Here is an 18,174-nt window from a genome sequence, read left to right on the forward strand (position 1 = left end):
TAACATAATTATTTGCTAAAGAATTTGCAAAAATTTTGTGTATTTGTCTTGAAGTTCTGGATAATTAGCTAATTTTTTTCAGGGGCTACTTCACTATCTTTTACATTTCTTTATGTACATTTTAAACTTTGATTTTTAAACTTAAAATTTTTCAACTTAAAACTTTAAACAATGAAAAGTTACAAGAAGTATGCTGAGAATTCCTATTTGTTTTTATGCTGATTCAATAAATTTTGCCATTTTCCATACTTTTTAATACTCTTTCTCTGACTGTTCCTGCACATGCGCGCGCGCACACACACGTATGGTATTAACTATATATATACACATCTGTGTGCCTGTCATCTATACACATTTGCACAAGGACATTTTATAGGTATTTTAATTTCTTTTCTAAGCCATTTGAAAGTAGGTTGCCTGCATCATGCTCCTTAATATTTCTGTGCATATTTTCTCAAAACAAGGAGATTCTCTTACATAGCCACAGTACAGTTATCAAATTCAGGAAATTTAACAGTGATATAAAACTTTTACTTAGTCTGCAGTTCATAGTCCAGTTTCATCAATTATTCCAATAAGGTTCTTTATAGAATTTTTCCCCTGTAATATAGGATCCAGTCCAAAATTACATATTGCATTTATTGTTGTGTCTCTTTACTCTATTGTAAACTAGAACTTTTTTTGTTTTTTTGAGATGAAGTCTCGATCTGTTGCCCAGGCTGGAGTGTAGTGGCACGATCTTGGCTCACTGTAACCTCCACCTCCTGGTTCAAGCAATTCTCCTGCCTCAGCCTCTCGAGTAACTAGGATTACAGGTGTGTGCCACCATACCTGGCTAATTTTTTTGTGATTTTAGTAGAGACGGGATTTCACTGTGTTAGCCAGGATGGTCTTGATCTCCTGACCTCATTATCTGCCTGCCTCGGCCTCCCAAAGTGCTAGGATTACAGGTGTGAGCCACCATGCCCAGCCGCTAGAACATTTTTTAGCCTTTCTTTATCTCTCATGATTATTTTGTTTTGGAGAAAGGGTCTCACTCTCTTGTCCAAGCTGTAGTGCAGTGGTGCAATTGTAGCTGACTGCAGCCTCAAAATCCTGGGCTCAAGTGATCCTCCCACCTCAGCCTCCCAAATTGCTAGGACTACAGACATGCACCATCACGCCTGACCAATTTTCATTTTATTTTTGTAGAGATGGGGTCTCTCTTTGTTGCCCAGGCTAGTCTTGAACTCTTGCCCTCAAGTGGTCCTCTAGCCTTGTTTTCCCCACAGTACTGGGATTATAGGCATGAGCCGCTGGACCCACCCACATCGACATTTTTGAAGAATACAGGTCAACTGCATACTTTTTGTCTGCTAAAATCATATGTATTGCCCAGTTATTAGTTGTAAATAATAGAAATTGCCTGTGGCTGATTTAAGTAGAAAGGAATTTATTGAAAAAGTATGGAGGACTTCCTAGAACTTTAATGTATCAGTATATCTCAATAAATATTTTATTTTAAATTTATAAAATATACACCTAACAATATTATTTATAAACAACAGTAAATCATATTTATTGAGCACTTACAATATGCTGCACACTGATATTACACTATTGCCTTAACCAATAAATAGCCCTATGAGGTAAATTTCCTTTCCAATACTCCTGAATTTATTTTAAAAATGAGATAACTATAGATTAGGGAGGTAAAATGAATTTCCCAAGGCCACACAGCTAGTAAGGTGCTGAGCCAGTGTTCAAAGTCAAGTTTCGTCTGACACTAAACTTCCTTTTTCTACTCCACACTTTAATGGCAGCATAACTTGAAAATAAATGATCTGTGGTAGACTGAAACTTTAAATATTGCTTCAGTTGATATTATGAGAGATGTGCATTGTAAAACATACAAGCTTTTTAGCTTTTCTCTGTCTTTATTACCAAATGCTAGAGGAGCTGGAGAGAAAATCCTCAGCGTGCACATCAAACTGTACCCACTTGGGGGCACCCACAATGCAGCTTTCCTGCCTGTTCTGTCTAGAAGCTTCAAGCCTGGCAGAGCTGGATTGAGCCAGCTGACATTCAGTCTGCTCTACAGGACTCAGACAGCCCGATCTGATGTCTCAAGAAATAGTTCCCTATATCTCCAAGTTTGGGGGATATTTTATTTAGTTTGTTGCCCACATGATAAACTATTTTCTGTGATTTAAAACATCAATAATTAATACAATTACTACAGGCTGAATGTGCTGGATATATGTTAGGGTTTAATGACCAACAATGAATAATAATTTGCTAATTTAAAATTATATATTTGTCCAGAGGATTTTTTGGATTTATGCTATGCCAAAATTAGGAAGATAATGATTAACCAGTAGGGGTAAAAATTGTGCTATAAAATCAAGCTAAGTGTTTTTAAATGGTTTTGCATTGTGGTCTCACCTGAAACATGCTTTTTGATATGGATATGTGTTGGCAATCTCCAGTGCTGCTGCTGATGTAATCTCCAGGCCAGCCATTTGGTTTTTAGCTCTATCTGATAGGAGAGGTCCTCTTGATGTATACTAATGTCTAAGATACCTCTGACCCAGATGTAGTTAGTGTGGCTTTGCCTAGAGAGGGGTTATTATTCTAGAGCATAAGGAGAGAAGATAGAGCAAACAAGATTGTACGGGACATGGCTATCACAGTCTTTTATATCCTCCACTGCTGCTAAAGAGGCAGTTGAAGGTGGCCATGTTTTAAACCATATAAATCCACCTTTAATATGGCTGCTTAGACTAGAGGGAGCCAAAGTATAGATGAGAGCAGCTCATGGGGTGGTTTGGCTCAAAAAACAGTTCAAAAAGAAACAAGTTGGACCAATCATATGCTCACCTATGAGGATCTGATTCTGCATACAGAATATGAGATGAGTCATAGTAGAAACTGATACGAAAGGATGTATAGTGGGTGTATAATGTAGAATATATGTGTATATATATATATATAGCCAAGAGCAAAGCCAGATTATGAGGAAGCTAAGCCTTGAAGAAAGTAAGACAAAAAGCTGAAGCTACCAGAAAAAGAAAAGATGAAGAAAATGAATTTAGTCTTTGGCAAGAAGATATGTGAAGAGAAGCAGGGACAGGAAGAGGCTGAGCCATGTTTCTGGTGGCGCTCTTGAGGGAAGGTTCACAGCTCTTGCTCCTGAGGGTTCTTGGGTACAGTCCCAGTTTCTGTCCCAGTTCTGGTCCCTTCTCATTGATCACCATGAGATCCTGGCTTCCATCTTAAGTCTTGCAGTAAACAGCCATTACTTGTGGAAACTTGAGTGAATATCTGTCCCTTCCCAACCTAAGTAACTAGCTAGACTAGGAGTAATATGAGAGAATAATATTCCTGTTTCCTGTTTTCAGAGTCCTTTTAAAAAATTGTAATAAAATATATATAACAGAAAATTTACTATGTTAACCATTTTTAAGTATACAGTTCATTGGCATTAAGCATATTCACATTGTTGTCCAACCATCACCACCATCCTTCTCTATAACGTTTTTGTCATCCCAAATTGAAATTCTGTATCCATTAAACAGTAAGTCTTCACTCCTTACAGTCCCTGGACCATTATTCTACTTTTGATCTTTTTGAATGAATAATATAGATATTGAATGGTTAAGATTTATTTATACAGCAAGCCTGTAAGTGTCAAAGCCACTGCCCAGAGTTTTTGGGGAGCTAGAGTTATCCCAAATGGCCTGGAAAGTGTTGTCTATTTATTGTGTATAGTCAGGCAACTGCAGAAGCATGTCTCACAACTTCCCTGGACTTGGCTGGTACCCTGTTCTGTCCATCCGTTAGAATGGCTGAACGACTCATTTTACAACAATAGTGAAAAAAAAAAAAAAGAATAGTTGAATGTCCATTCCTTCAGTAGATCCATCATCAGAGAGTTAGGGGAGATGGAGATAAGGGAAATGAAGTTATGGGCTAGCAATAGATCCAGCAATGCAATAATTAAGTGTAATCAATGTTAATAAGAACCGCCACCACTTAGTCATGACTTACCATGTGCTTTTGTATATTAACTTATTTGATTTTTATAGCATCCTCAAAAAACCGAAAATAGAACTACCATATGATTCGGCAATCTCACTGCTGGGTATATATACAAAAGAAAGGAAATTAGTATATCAAAAAGATGTCTGCACTCCCATGTTTATTGCAGCACTATTAACAATAGCCAAAATATGGAGTCAACCCAAGTGTCCATCAATGGATGAATGAAGAAAATATGGTATATATGATGGAATATATGAAGCCATAAAAAGAATAAAGTCCTATCATTTGCAGCAACATAGATGGAAGTGGAGGACATTATGTGAAGTGAAATAAGCTAGGCACAGAAAGACATATATTGCATCTGCTCTCTCACATGTGGGAGCCTAAAAATTGATATCATGGAGTGAATAGAATGGTGCTTATCAGAGGCTGGGAAGGTAGGGAGGAGTAGGGTTGAAGAGAGATTGGTTAATGGGTACAAAAATATAATTTGATAGAAGAGATAAGTTTTAGTGTTCGATAGCACAGTAAGGCAACTATAGTTAAGAATTTATTGAATATTTCAAAATAGCTGGAAGAGAAGATTTGAAATGTTCCCAACACAAAGAAATGATAAATGATGGGGTGATGGATATCACAATTACTCTGATTTGTTCATTACATGCTGTATACGTGTATCAAAATATCACATGTTCCCCATGTGTATAACCATTATATATTAATAAAAGAAAAATTACAAAAAATTTCTTTTAAAAAAAATTTTTTTTTTTTTTAAATATTTTTTGTAGAGACAGTGTTTTGCCATGTTGCCCAACCTGGTCTTGAACTCCTGAGCTCAAGCAATCTACCTGCCTCAGCCTCCCAAAGTGCTGGGATTATAGGCATGAGCCACTACACCTGGCCAACAAAAAATTTCTTAATTTTATGAGGCAGGTATTATCATTTCTGCATTTTGTAGTTAGGTAAATTAAAGTACAACATGGTTAAATTACTTGCTCAAGCCGGGCGCGTAGCTCATGCCTGTAATCCTGGCACTTTGGGAGGCTGAGGTGGGTGGATCACCTGAGGTCAGGGGTTCAAGACCAGCCTGGTCAACATGGTGAAACCCCATCTTTAAAAAATAAATAAATAAATAAATAAATACAATAAATAAAATTACTTGCTCAAGGTCACATAGCTGGTAAGTGACATAACTGAGTGACTCTAATGGAAGAAGCTAATTCCAGTCACTTCTCACTTCATTGTTTCTTATCAGCATCAAGCTGAACCTTAGCAGTGTCAGTAGTATTATTATAAAGGACTATTGTTCTCATGTTAAAATAGATTTGTTGCTGAACAACTGAAAGGAAACAGATATTTATTTGTTACGTTTCTTTTTTCATAAAACTATATTAACATTTCATTTGTGTATCTGAATTTTCATTAGTTCCCAACAGTGAATTTGGTATGTGAATTTTTGATCTCTTGGCCTTAAAGCAGCCAGGTGGTCAGCAACCTCTCCTATTCACTCCAGTGGATTGTGCAAATATTATAATTTCTATGTGTGCTTTGATGTGAAATGGGTTGGGAAAACCTAGCAAATTAGTTGATACATCAAGTTTTCCTCCTCTTGTCTTCTTATTCAAATACTTATGAATACCAAATATGCTGGATAACCTTGTGGCTTAAAGAGCCTTTTTTTTTTTTTTTTTTTTGTTTCTAATTATCTCAATTTAGATTGTTTGAAGTTTAAATATTTTGATATCAGGTCTCTCCCTGGCTGGGAAGAAGACACGAGGAGCAGGATACCAGTAGAATAGGGGTTTAGGATATTACATTAGAAGGTGTCCAGTTCAATGAGATGAAAAAAGTACACTGAAATCAGAAGCAAACTTAAATATAGTACTGTGAGAAAGGGTAAACTTGAACGTAAGTGACCCACAGAACACACAGAACTTTGCTAAAAGCCAGATTTTGCATTAATTTTATTATATCTCAGGGCTTAAAATAAAGTGATCCATCAATCAAAGAATTATTTAAGCAAAGATCTATACATATGCTGTTTCAATAAAGACTTATCTGCATTTAGGAAGACTTGAAGCATTTCTCCTCAAAGCTTCTGCTAGGTATTCTGATGAACTGGAATGGTGCTTCTCAAACTTTGCTGTACATTAGAGTCACCTGTGGATATTTTACAATTCTTGATGCCTAGGCTGTGCCATATGCCAATTAAATTGAAATCTCTGGAATTGATGCATAGGCATCAGTATTTTAAAACATTTCTCAAATAATTCTAATGTTTGGGAACCAGTGGTTTAGTGCACTGGTTCTCAGACTTTAGCTGCACTAGAATCACCTGGTGGGCTTGTTAAGCCACGTGTTGCCAGGCCCTACCCCAAGAGTTTCTGATTCAGCAGGTTAAAGGTAGGGCCTGAGAATTTGCATTTCTAGTGATTTCCTACATGGGGCTGGTGCTGCTGGTCCAGGGAACCACAGTTTGAGAACCACTGATTTAGAGAATTATTTACTTATTCATTAATGCCATTTGAAGACATGAAAGTCATAAATTTTTGCTGGGTGGCCTAAGTAGATGCAACATCCTTGGAAAGAAGTCTAACCACAGTTGTGAACTCATTGCACACACTGATTCTCTGGCAGGGTTACATTCAGGCCCATCTGTTAGGCTGGCAGCATGCCCACAGAGAATGTGCTATGCCAATTTCAGCAGGGCATAGGTGCTAACCAAACACAGTTTTAGAAGGGCGGCTTTCATCACACAGCAAGCGCCATTTCTTGGGCCAGGCAATCCTGCTGTTTGCAAACAGCTCCAGTCTGAGGCCACATGCTTTCTTACATCTGTACATGCTTGAGGACATGATTAAAAAATAAATAATCAACAAATGGTTGATTATATTTCTCCCTCAATCTGCCTTAGTGTTGTAATTTGGCATGTAGAGAGGCAGTCTTTCTTTGGTAAGCTGGAAGCCATTCTAAAGGACCATAGAGTACAAATGTAATGCTTTAAAACTGCAAGATTTGGATCAGCTGCATTTGTTCCTTTGAAGATATCATTATCATTTTTTGCTTTAATTTATTTAGGCTTTTACTCTGCAAGCTAGATTTATTCCCCCTGTTTATCATCAGTATTCTGAGGTCTTCACTAATTTATTTTATTTTTTTTCGAGACTGGGTTGTTCTCTGTTGCTCAGGCTGGAGTGCGGTGGCATCATTATGGCTCACTGAAGCTTGACCTCCAAGGCCCACGCAATCCTCCCACCTCAGCCACCTGAGTTGCTAGGACCAAATCAGCCACCATCCCTAGCTAATTAAAAAAAAAAATTAGTTTTTGGTAGAAACAGGGTCTTCCTGGGTTGCCCAGGCTAGTCTTGAACTCCTGGACTCAAGTGATCCTCCTGACTCAACCTTCTTTTTTTTTTTTTTTTTTTTTTGAGGTGAACACTTCAAAGTTTATTCACATGCTTTGCTTTCGCTTTTAAGAATCAAAGTTTCCCAAATTAAATGTTTCTAATATTACTACATATGCCTAAAAAAAGAAAATTAAAATAGCGGGGCTTTTTAAAATCAGGACAGGGGAGAAGAGATTTAAAATCATCAAATTAGTCCTCTTAGCTCGAAATGAAATGAAATTAAGAACAAAACTGTTGGTTTCTAATAGGAAACAAAAATCCAAGCATTGCTCTCCCACCCTACCCCTGCCCCCACCCCACACACCAACAACAAATGAGAAAAAAACAGCTAAAGCCCAATGCGTTGTGTTCTGCTCAAGAGCTGGGCCTGACCCCCAGGCTCCACGGCCAGCCTCCTCTGTCCAGTGGGAGGCAGCGCCAGGGATGCCTTCTGTGGTGGGGGCAGGATTTTCAGAATCTGCTTGAGGTTCCTGTGTCTTGCTCCTCGCCAGCCATCTTCCCAGCGCCTCTCTCCCCTGGGCAGGAATCCCGTCACAAGTGGCCCCTACTCGGTTGCGGGCTGTAAATTGTCCTTCTCTTCTCGGTTCTCTGTCCCGCTCTCATCGTCTTCAATCTCCCCTTCTTCCCCACTGAACTTGTCATGGGCCCACTTGGGGCTGGTACTTGATTTCCGGAACATGAACCGGCCCCGACCCCGAGGAAAGGCTCCTCGGCCCCGGCCCCGGCCCCGGCTCACCCACTTCTCACTGCCTTCACCCTCACGGTCATCATGCAAGTAGTATTTCTTGCTTTTGGGTGTGTACTCTGGATCCCACTCCTCTTCCCTTTCTTTTTTGAAAATCGTTGTCGCTGTTGTTGTTGTTGTTCCCAGAGTAGTTGCCTCTGCCCCAGCCTCTTCCTTTGGCTCGAAATTGAAAGGTTCCTCGAGCTCTGCCACCTCCTCTTTCACTTGGACCCACAAAGTCTTTGGTCCCCAGTCTTGATTTGTCAAAGCCTGTGGTGCTCTCCTCTCTTTCCTCTGTCTCTTCAGTGTACTCTTCTGCTTTGTAGGAGTGAGATGACTGGGAGGAAGAGGAGGAGGATTTTGACCTGTCTCTCGCTCTCTGGTGCTGCTTCTGCTTCTTTGATCCTTTATGAGTTTTCTCTGTTTTCTCAGCTGACATTTCCCTTGAGTGGCTGGAGTCTCGCGAATCCACTGATTCTCTCGATTTACCTCGTTTAAGATCTCTCTCCTCATGTTTTTTATGACGTTCAATATCAAGGTGGAGATCAACAGGATCATCTTTGTATTTTCCTTCAGCCTTGTAGCCAGGTTCCCGGGGACTTTTCATTTCATCATGAACCAAACCATGTTTTCTGAAAGTACTGGGGGAAATGTCTATTCTCCTGTGTATCTCTGGGCTTTTCTTGTTTTTGGCTGCCTCCTGCTCAGTTCCTCTCTTTAGGTATTTAGTAAAGCGTTCATGTAATGTCATTCCTGAGGACCCAAAGTGATGCTCTTTAACATGGTGAACAATGGTCACTGTATGTTGGGCAAACCGTTCTGAGGGGCTACGCTGAGACTGAGCTGACTGTATGCGCTGGAAAACGGAACGAAACTCCTGTTCCTTTTTGTTGCTATGGACTAGATCTCGGCAAAGCTTGCATTCCTGAGCCAATAAGCCACTGGGTCGTGCAAGGTCCTCATCAAAAGAGTCCATCCGGACATTGAACTGTGCCTCTCGAGTAATGGAAAAGGAAGACTTCCCTGTGGAAAAATCTCCTTTTGCTCCCAGCTTGTCTCGGCTCTCAGAGGTCTTTCTTGGGGGAGGTGATGAGCTTTTGTCCTGGACTGCTTTGTAAGCAGTCACTCGGAAATTCTTCTCAGGCACAAAGCCCCTGTGCCCACCTTCGGTTCTCTTGCCCCGATCCTCCTTTTTGGATCTCTCTGAGAAAGACTCCTCCTCCAGCTCCTCTGTTTTCCTCTGCTTTTCCTTCCCTGGAGGTGCATATACCAGGCCCTCCCATTTGCCTGACTTCTCCTCCTCCTGGTTTTTGTTTGCACCTATGACTTTAGACATAAATTTGGGTTCATCATCAAACTCAGATTCCTTCCTTCCCTTAGCTTTGTCCTTATCTTGATCATCCATCTCCTCCTTGTGAAAGTCAGCCATCTTCTTCTCAAAGTCATCTCGGAGCTTATACCTTTTGGGAGACTGACTGCCCCGAAAAGGCTTCTCAGAATCAGTTTTGGGAGCAAAAGAATCAGATTTCATTTTTCCATCACCCAAGCCTGTGTCAGAGAAGCTCCCTTTCTCTTTTATTTTTTCTTTATCGGTATTTGTTTGTTTCTGTTCCTTATCTTTTCCATTCTCTGTCTTCTGCTCTTCTAGATATCTCTTTGTATAGGCTGCTCCTCCTTCTGAGATGAGCCATATGTAGAGCCAGTGGATGGTGGCTCTTTTTTTACCCACAGGGCTCTTTTTGGATGGACTCAGGGACCCAGAACCATGGTCGAATTGACCTTGGTGTGTCCCAGACTGATACCCAGCACCACTCGGCAGAGATGAGCCCATCTGGGATGTGCTGGAAAGTGGAGGACTAGGTTTTGGCACCAGGCTAGGACGGGGTGACTGCCGCCTCACCACCACAGACTGGAGGGGCTTTTGAGAGCTGGGCTTCGCTCCCGAGGACTCAGCTCAGAAACTGCTGAGGCCCGGGATGCAGAACCAGTGCCATAGGTGGCATCTGGCCATGGCTTTGAGCTCTCAGATGCTTTTGTATCTTGAGAGGTGCTTCCAGGGAATGCCTGCTCCTTGGTCTCATCTCCCTGGTTATCCCCGGCAGCCTGAGAGGGCCGGTTATCATTAGAAGAGGACTTTTTCTCCTTTGCAGACTTGCGCTTAGAAGATTCAACTCGGCTATGGTTGGAGGAAGAACGGGAGGATGAGGAGCGCCTTGACCGGTCAGAGGACGACTTATCAGAGTTTCTAGAACGGCTCCTGGACCTTGGTGAAGGGGACCTTCTCTTTGGGGACCGGGATCTTGAGCGGCCTCGACGAGGACTGTATGCTTGCCGGTAATTCTGCCAATTTGAGCGGTAGTTTCCATAGCCGCCTCGGTTATACTGGCCCCATGGATAAAAGCCTCTGTTGCGCCCACGAAAATAATAGGGCCTTCTATAGCCTCTGTTGTGACCTCGAAAATCCCGATTCTGATATACTCTTGGGTGGTTTCTTTCTCTGTTATGAGCTGGAGAATATGATCTGGAACGAGACCTAGAACTCAGCCTGTGCTTCCTTGAACGAGAGACAGTTCGGCTTCGGGACCGAGACTTCGAAAATGAACGAGAACGAGATCTTGATGCAGATCTTGAGTGAGAAGAGCGAGATCCAGACTTGGATTTGTTTGTTTTTGACATCTCTGAAGAGAGGATAACTTTTCAATTACACCTTATCTGAACAATGGTTCGACTTGCACTGGATCCCAGACCCCACCCCAAAATAGCACTTGCAGCACCACTGGCTTCTTCAATTTACAAGTCAGGATACACTTCTGGGCCTACCGCAGCGATTGCAGCTGTAGCTCGCTCAACCTTCTAAAGTGCTGAGTTTATAGGCTTGAGCCACTGTGCTCAGCCTAACTTGATTTTTTTTTTAATTGGTTTTTTAAATATATGTGTGTGTGTGTGTGTGTGTGTGTGTGTGTATACATGTTTTAAAGTAGATTTTATTTTTTAGAGTAGTTTTAGGTTCACAGCAAAATTGAGCAGAAGGTACAGTGATTCCCATGTACCCCTGCACTCCCCACATGTATAATTCCCTGTATTGTTATCATACTCCCTGCCCCTTATAGTGCTATATTTGTTACAATCCATGGACTTACATTGACACATCATTATTACCTAAAGTCCATAGTTTACATAGGGTTCACGCTTGGTTTTATACATTCTATGGGTTTGGACAATTGTGTAATGGCCTGTATCCACCATTATCATGCCATATGTATCATACGGCATAGTTTCGCTGTCCTAAAAATCCTCTATGCTCTGCCTACTCATCCCTCTTTCCTTTCTAACCCCCAGCAACCACTGATTTTTCTACTGTCTACATGGTTTTGCCTTTCCAGAATATCATATAGTTGGAATCATACATCCTTTTCAGATGGCTTGCATTTAGTAATGTACATTTAACGTTCCTCCATGTCTTTTTATGATTTGATAGCTCATTTCTTTTTCGAGTTGAATAATATTCCAAGTCTAGATATATCACAGCTTATTATCCATTCACCTATTGAAGGACTTCTTGGTTGCTTCCAACTTTTGTCAATTATTAATAAAGCTGCTGTAAATATCCATGTACACATTTTTGTGTGGCCCTAAGTTTTCAACTCTTTTGGGTAAACATCAAGGGATGAAATTGCTGGATCATGTAGTAAGAGTATGTTTAGTTTTCTAAGAACTCTCAAACTGTCTTTCAATGTGGCTGTACTATTTTGCATTCTTGCCAGCAGTGGATGAGAGTTCCTGTTGCTCTACATTGTAACCATGATTTGGTGTTTTCAGTGTTCTGAATTTTGGCCATATAGATGTGTAGTGGAATCCTATTGTTGTAATTTGCATTGCTCTGGTGACATATGGATGTGAAATATCTTTTCATGTGCTTATCCAGACAATGGCAGGTCATTCAGTGCTAAAAAGAAATGAGCTATTAAGCCATGAAAATACATGGAAGAAACATAAGTGCATATGACTTAGTGAAAGTCATTCTGAAAGGCTACATACTGTATGATTTCAGCTATATGACCATATGGAAAAAGCAAAACCATGGAGACAGTAAAAAGGTTAATGATTGCCAGGGATTAGAGGGCAAAGAGGGATGAGAAGGCAGAGCATAGAGGATTCGTAGGGCAATGAAACTACACTGTATATTATATTGTTGGATACATGTATATCTGTCTATCTTCCTTGGGGAAATGTCTGCTAAGGTCTTTAGTCCACATTTAATTTCTTTTAATTGTTGGATTTTAAGAGTGCTTTATGTATTTTAGGTAACAATTTTTAAAATCATATATATCTTCTGCAAATATTTTCTCCCATCTGTGTATTCTCTTTTTATTCTCTTGACAGTGTCTTTCATAGAGCAGAAATTTACAATTATAGTGGAGTCCAACTTATAAATTCTTTATTTCACAGATTATGCCTTTGGTGTTGTATCCTGAAAGTCATCACCGAACCCTAGGTCATCCAGATTTCCTCTTGTTATCTTCTAGGAGTTTTATAGTTTTGCATTGTGAAGTATTTTGAGATAAATTTTGTGAATGGCCTAAGATCTAGATTCATTTTTTAATGTATGTGGATGTTCAATTGTACCAGACAATTTGTTGAAAAGACTATCTTTCTTCATTGTATCACTTTTGTTCCTTTCTCAAAGATAAGTTGATTATATTTATGTGACTCTGTTTCATTTATCTGTTTATTCTTTTGCCAATACCACACTGTCTTGATTACTATAGCTTTATAGTAAGTCAAAATCAAGTGGTGTCAGTTCTCTAATTTTATTCTTCTTCTTCAATATTGTGCTGGCTATTCTGTTTTTGTTTGTTTGCTTGCTTCTCCATATAAACCCCAGAATCAGTTTGTCAATATCCAGAAAATAACTTGCTTGCATTAAATTCCAAAGATGGAAAAAACTGACTCAATCTTAACAATATTGAGTCTTTCTATGCATGAACACAGAATATCTTTTCATTTATTTAGTTCTTCTTTGATTTCTTTCATCAGAGTTTTGTAGTATTTCTGGCAAAGATCTTGTACACATTTTGTTAGATTTATACCAAAGCATTTTGTTTTTGGGGTGGTAATATAAATGATATTATATTTTTAATTTCAAATTCCACTTGTTCATTGCTGTTATAAGGAAAATGATTGACTTTTGTGTAGTAATCTTGTATCCTGCAACCATGCGATCATCCCTTATTAGTTCCTAGAGTTTTTCTGTTGATTCTTTCAGATTTTCTACATAGGTGATCATTCCATGTGTGAAAAAAGACAGTTTTATTTTTTCTTCACAATCAGTATACCTTTTATTTCCTTTTCTTGTTTTACTGCATTAAGTAGGGCTTCTAGTATGATGTTGAAAAGCAGTGGTGCAGGAGACATCTTTGCATTGCTCTTGATCTTAGTGGAAAACTTTGAGTTTCTTACTATTAATTATGTGGCTAGTTATGGAGGGTTATTTGTAGATATTATTTACCAAGTGGAAGAAGTTCACTTATATTTCTAGTTTACTGGGAGTTTTTAAAATCATAAATGGTATTGGATTTTGTCAAATACTTTTTCTGCATCTATCAATATGATCATGTAGTATTTCTTGTTTAGCCTGCTGATGTTATATTACATTAACCAATTTTCAAATATTGAACCAGTGTTGCATACTTTGGACAAACCCCACTTGATCATGGTGTATAATAATTTTTTTTTTTTTTTTTGAGACAGTCTTGCTCTGTTGCCCAGGCTGGAGTGCAGTGGTGCAATCTTGGCTCACTGAACTCTGCCTCTTGGGTTCAAGCAATTCTCTGCCTCAGGCTCCCAAGAAGCTGGGATTACAGGCACACCACCGCTGTCTAATGTATAATTCTTTTTATACATCGTTGGATTTGATTTGCTAATAGTTTATTGAGGATTTTTGCATCTATGCTTATGAGAGATATTGGTCTGTATATTTTTTTCTCTTATAACATCTTTGTTTTTGGTATTAAGGTAATATTAACTTCACAAAATGAGTAAGGAACTATACTATTCTCTTTACTATTTTCTTTTCTTTTTTTTTTTGAGATGGAGTCTCACTCTGTCACCCAGACTGGAGTGCAGTGGCATGATGTTGGCTCACTGCAACTTCCACCTTCCATGTTCAAGCAATTCTCCTGCCTCAGCCTCCAGAGTAGCTGGGATTACACGCGCCTGCCACCAGGCCTGGCTAATTTTTGTATTTTTAGTAGAGACGGATTCACCATGTTGGCCAAACTGGTCTTGAACTCCTGACCTCAGGTGATCTGTCCACCTTGGCCTCCCAAAGTGCTGGGATTACAGGCGTAAGCCACCACGCCCAGCCTCTCTTTACTATTTTATAAAAGAGATTATGGAGAATTGTTACAATTTCTTTCTGAATTGTTTGGTAAAATTCAGCAGTGAAACTATCTAGGCCTGCTGCTTTCTGTTTTAGAAAGCTATTCTTGTTTCAATTTCTTTAAAAGATAGAGGCTTATTCGGTTTGGCTATTTTTTCTTGTGTGTTTTGGCAAATTGTGTCTTTCAAGGAATTAATTTCATCTATGTTATCAAATTTGAGGTTATAGGGTTGTTCATAGCATTCCTTTATTATCCTTTTAATGTCATGAGATCTGTAGTGATGGCCCCTCTTTCATTTCTTATATTATTAATTTGTACCCTCTCTCTTTTTTCCTTTTCTTTTTCTTTTTTTTTTTTTTTAAAAAAGAAAAAGAATAAAGAAGAGGAGGAAAAAGGAAGAGAAAGAGAGAGAGAGAATGGGAGTACTGCTTTCTTGCCCAGGCTAGAATGCAGTTTAGTAATGGGTATTGAAAACCTCTTTTATACCAATAATCATACTTGATGTAAACAGGAAGGAATAAGGGAAGAAAATAACAAACGAGCAGCCAACCAATATTTCATTTAAACCTATGAAATGCTATGCGATTACTGAGGAGTGATTTACTTCCAATTATGGAGTCACTTATGGAATAGGTGTGAGGTGGTAATGTATGTTTTGTGTATTTGAAGTGGAGAGTTCTATAAATGTTTATTATAATAAAGTTTACTTGTTCTGGGTCTGAGTTCAAGTCCTGGATGTCCTTGTTAATTTTCTGTCTCGTTGATCTATAAAATCGTTAGCTCTTCTTGTTACATTGATCCTTTTGCCATTATGTAATGTTCTTCTTTGCCTCTTTTGCTCTTTGTTACTTTAAAGTCTACTTTATCAGAGGCGAGAATTGCATCTCCTACTTTTTATTTGTTTATTTTTACTCTCTGATTGGTTGATAAATCTTCCTCCTTCTCTTTGTTTTGAGTCTTTGTGTATCGTTGCATGTGAGATGGGTCTGGATGCAGCATAGCAATGGGTTTTGGCTTTTTATCCAATTAGAATATATATAACTTTAATACTAGCATTTAATCCTAGCTGGCTGTTTTGCCCATTAGTTAGTGTAAATTTTTCGTTGTGTTAATGTTCTTTCCTTTTTGATATATTTTTGGAAAGGCTGATATTGGTTGTTCCTTTATATGTATAGTGCTTCTTTCAGAAGCTCTTGTAAAGCAGGCCTGGTGGTGGTGAAGTCTCTAAGTACTTGTTTGTTCGCAAAGGATTTAATTTTTCCTTCGATTATAAAGCTTAGTTTGGCTGGATAGGAAATTCTGGGTTGAAAGTTCTTTTCTTTAAGGATGTTAAATATTGGTCCCCACTCTTTTCTGGCTTGTAGGGTTTCTGCTGAGAGATCTGCTGTAAGTCTGATAGGTTTCCCTTTATGGGTAACCTGACCTTTCTCTCTGGCTGCCCTTAGTATTTTCTCCTTCATTTCAACCCTAATAAATCTGGCAATTATGTGCCTTGGGGTTGGTCTTCTTGAAGAATATCTTTGTGGTGTTCTCTGTATTACCTGGAGTTGAATATTACCCTGCCTTGCCAGGTTGGGAAAATTTTCCTGAATGATATCCTGAAGAGTATTTTCCAACTTGGATTCATTCTCTTCATCACATTCAGGTACACCTATCAAACGTAAATTAGGTCTTTTCGCATAGTCCCATATTTCCTGGAGACTTTGCTCATTCCTTTTCATCCTTTTTTCTCCAATCTTGTCTTCTCATTTCATTTCACTGAGCTGGTTCTCGACTTCTGATGTCCTTTCTTCTACTTGATCAATTCGACTGTTTAAACTTGTGCATGCTTCGCGAAGTTCTCGTGTTGTGTTTTTCAGCTCCATCAATTCACTTATATTCCTCTCTAAATTGTCCATTCTCGTTAGCATTTCGTCAAACCTTTTTTCAAGGTTCTTAGTTTCTTTGCATTGGGTTAGAACAAGTTCTTTTAATTCACAGAAGTTTCTTATCACCCACGTTTTGAAGCCTGCTTCTGTTATTGGAACACACTCGTAATCTATTAAGCCTTGTTCCGTTACTGATGAGGAATTGCGATCCCCTGTAGAGGGAGAGGCATTCTGATTTTGAGTATTCTCTGCCTTTTTACACTGATTTCTTCCCTTCATTATATATTTATCCGTCTGTTGTCTTTATAATTACTGACTTTCTAACTAGGTCTCTGAGCAGACGTCCAACTTGTTGATTCCCAGCGCTGAAATCTGAGCAGTCCACTGCGCTGGCCAAAATAGCAGTGTTAAGATTGATGGTGCTTTTCTGCCCGGGAATCTCCGGACTCTGCACCAAGAACTGCCGCGCTAAGGCACCAGCAAAACCGCTGCGCGGGCCCCAAGAGTCGCCCTGGCGACCCGTGGGGCTCCTCTGCTGGGAATCTCCTGGTCCGTGAGCAACAAATATTCATCTGAAAGTGTGGCGTCCTCTCGTTCTCTGCGCTTTCACTGGGAGCTAGGAGCCCAAGCTGCTAGTGATCAGCCATCTTGGATCTCTCTCTCTCTTTTTTTCTTAGCCTGGACAGAAACTTATTGATTTTATTGATCTTTTCAAAGAAACAGCTTTTGGTTTTATTGATTTCTTGTTTCCAATTTCATTAATTTCTGCTCTAAATTTTGTTAATTCTTTTCTCCTGCTTACTCTGAACTTAATTTGCTTTTCTTTTTCTAGTGTCTTAAGGTGGAAGCTTATGGAGATGGAGGCTGGCGCTGTCACCAAGGCTGGAGTACAGTGGCATGATATTGGCTCACTGCAACCTCTGCCTCCTGGGTTCAAGTGATTGTCCTGCCTCAGCCTCCTGAGTAGCTGGGACTGCAGGAGCATGCCACCTCACCTGGTAATTTTTGTCTTTTTAGTAGAGATGGGGTTTCATCATGTTGGCCAGGCTTGTCTTAAACTCCCAACCACAGGTGATCCCTAAGATGGGAGCTTAGTCGTTGATTTCAGATCTTTATTTTTTCTAATTTATGCATTCAATGCTGGAAATTTTCATTGCTTTTGCTATATCATACAAATTTTGATGTGTGTTTTAATTTTCATTTAGTTCAGAATATTTTTACATTTCTCTTGAGATGTCTTCTTTGACTCACATGTTATAGAAGTATGTTGTTTAATCACCAAGTATTTTTAAAATTTCCAGCTATCTTTCTGTTATTTTTAGTTTAATTCCATTGTGATCTAAGAGCAGACATTGTATAATTTCTATTCTTTTAAATGTGTTAAGGTAGGCTCCTTGGTTGGCAAAAGTTTCATGTAGCTTGAGAAAACTGTGTATTCTGCTGTTGTTGGATGAAGTCATCTATAAATATCCATTATATCCAATTGATTGATGGTGTCGTTGGGCTCAACTATGTACTTACTGATTTTTTTTGCCTGTTGGAACTGTCTATTTCTGATAAAGGGATGTTGAAGACTTGAGCTATAATAGTGAATTCATCTATTTCTCTTTGAAGGTCTATCAATTTTTGTCTCACGTATTTTGATACTCTGTTATTAGGTACATTAGGATTGCTATGTCTTCTGAGAGGATTGACCCCTTTATTATTGCATCATGTCCTTCTTTGTCTCTGATAACTTTCCTTGCTGTGAAGTCTGCTCTGTCTGAAAT

The 18,174-nt window shown here is 39.2% G+C and overlaps 1 protein-coding gene and 1 long non-coding RNA gene across 2 annotated transcripts in view; one reads left to right on the top strand and one right to left on the bottom strand.

Annotated features, from left to right (window-relative positions):
- Nucleotides 1–18,174, top strand: part of LOC135273662 (uncharacterized) — a 98,166-nt gene that overhangs the window by 18,038 nt on the left and 61,954 nt on the right. The window contains exon 2 of the long non-coding RNA XR_010341454.1: nt 17,238–17,403. This is a non-coding gene — a long non-coding RNA (uncharacterized LOC135273662). The remainder of the gene's footprint in view (nt 1–17,237; nt 17,404–18,174) is intronic.
- Nucleotides 7,872–10,960, bottom strand: LOC105730592 (thyroid hormone receptor-associated protein 3-like). Its single transcript, XM_064372852.1, is given in 5 exon segments — nt 7,872–8,257; nt 8,259–9,831; nt 9,834–9,873; nt 9,875–10,074; nt 10,077–10,960. Coding segments are annotated over 5 exon segments (2,850 nt in total). The 5' UTR covers nt 10,831–10,960; the 3' UTR covers nt 7,872–7,974.

This window comes from Aotus nancymaae, unplaced genomic scaffold, assembly GCF_030222135.1.
Source record: "Aotus nancymaae isolate 86718 unplaced genomic scaffold, 86718_ANA_hifiasm-v0.15.2.pri h1tg000008l, whole genome shotgun sequence".
Classification (NCBI taxonomy): domain Eukaryota; kingdom Metazoa; phylum Chordata; class Mammalia; order Primates; family Aotidae; genus Aotus; species Aotus nancymaae.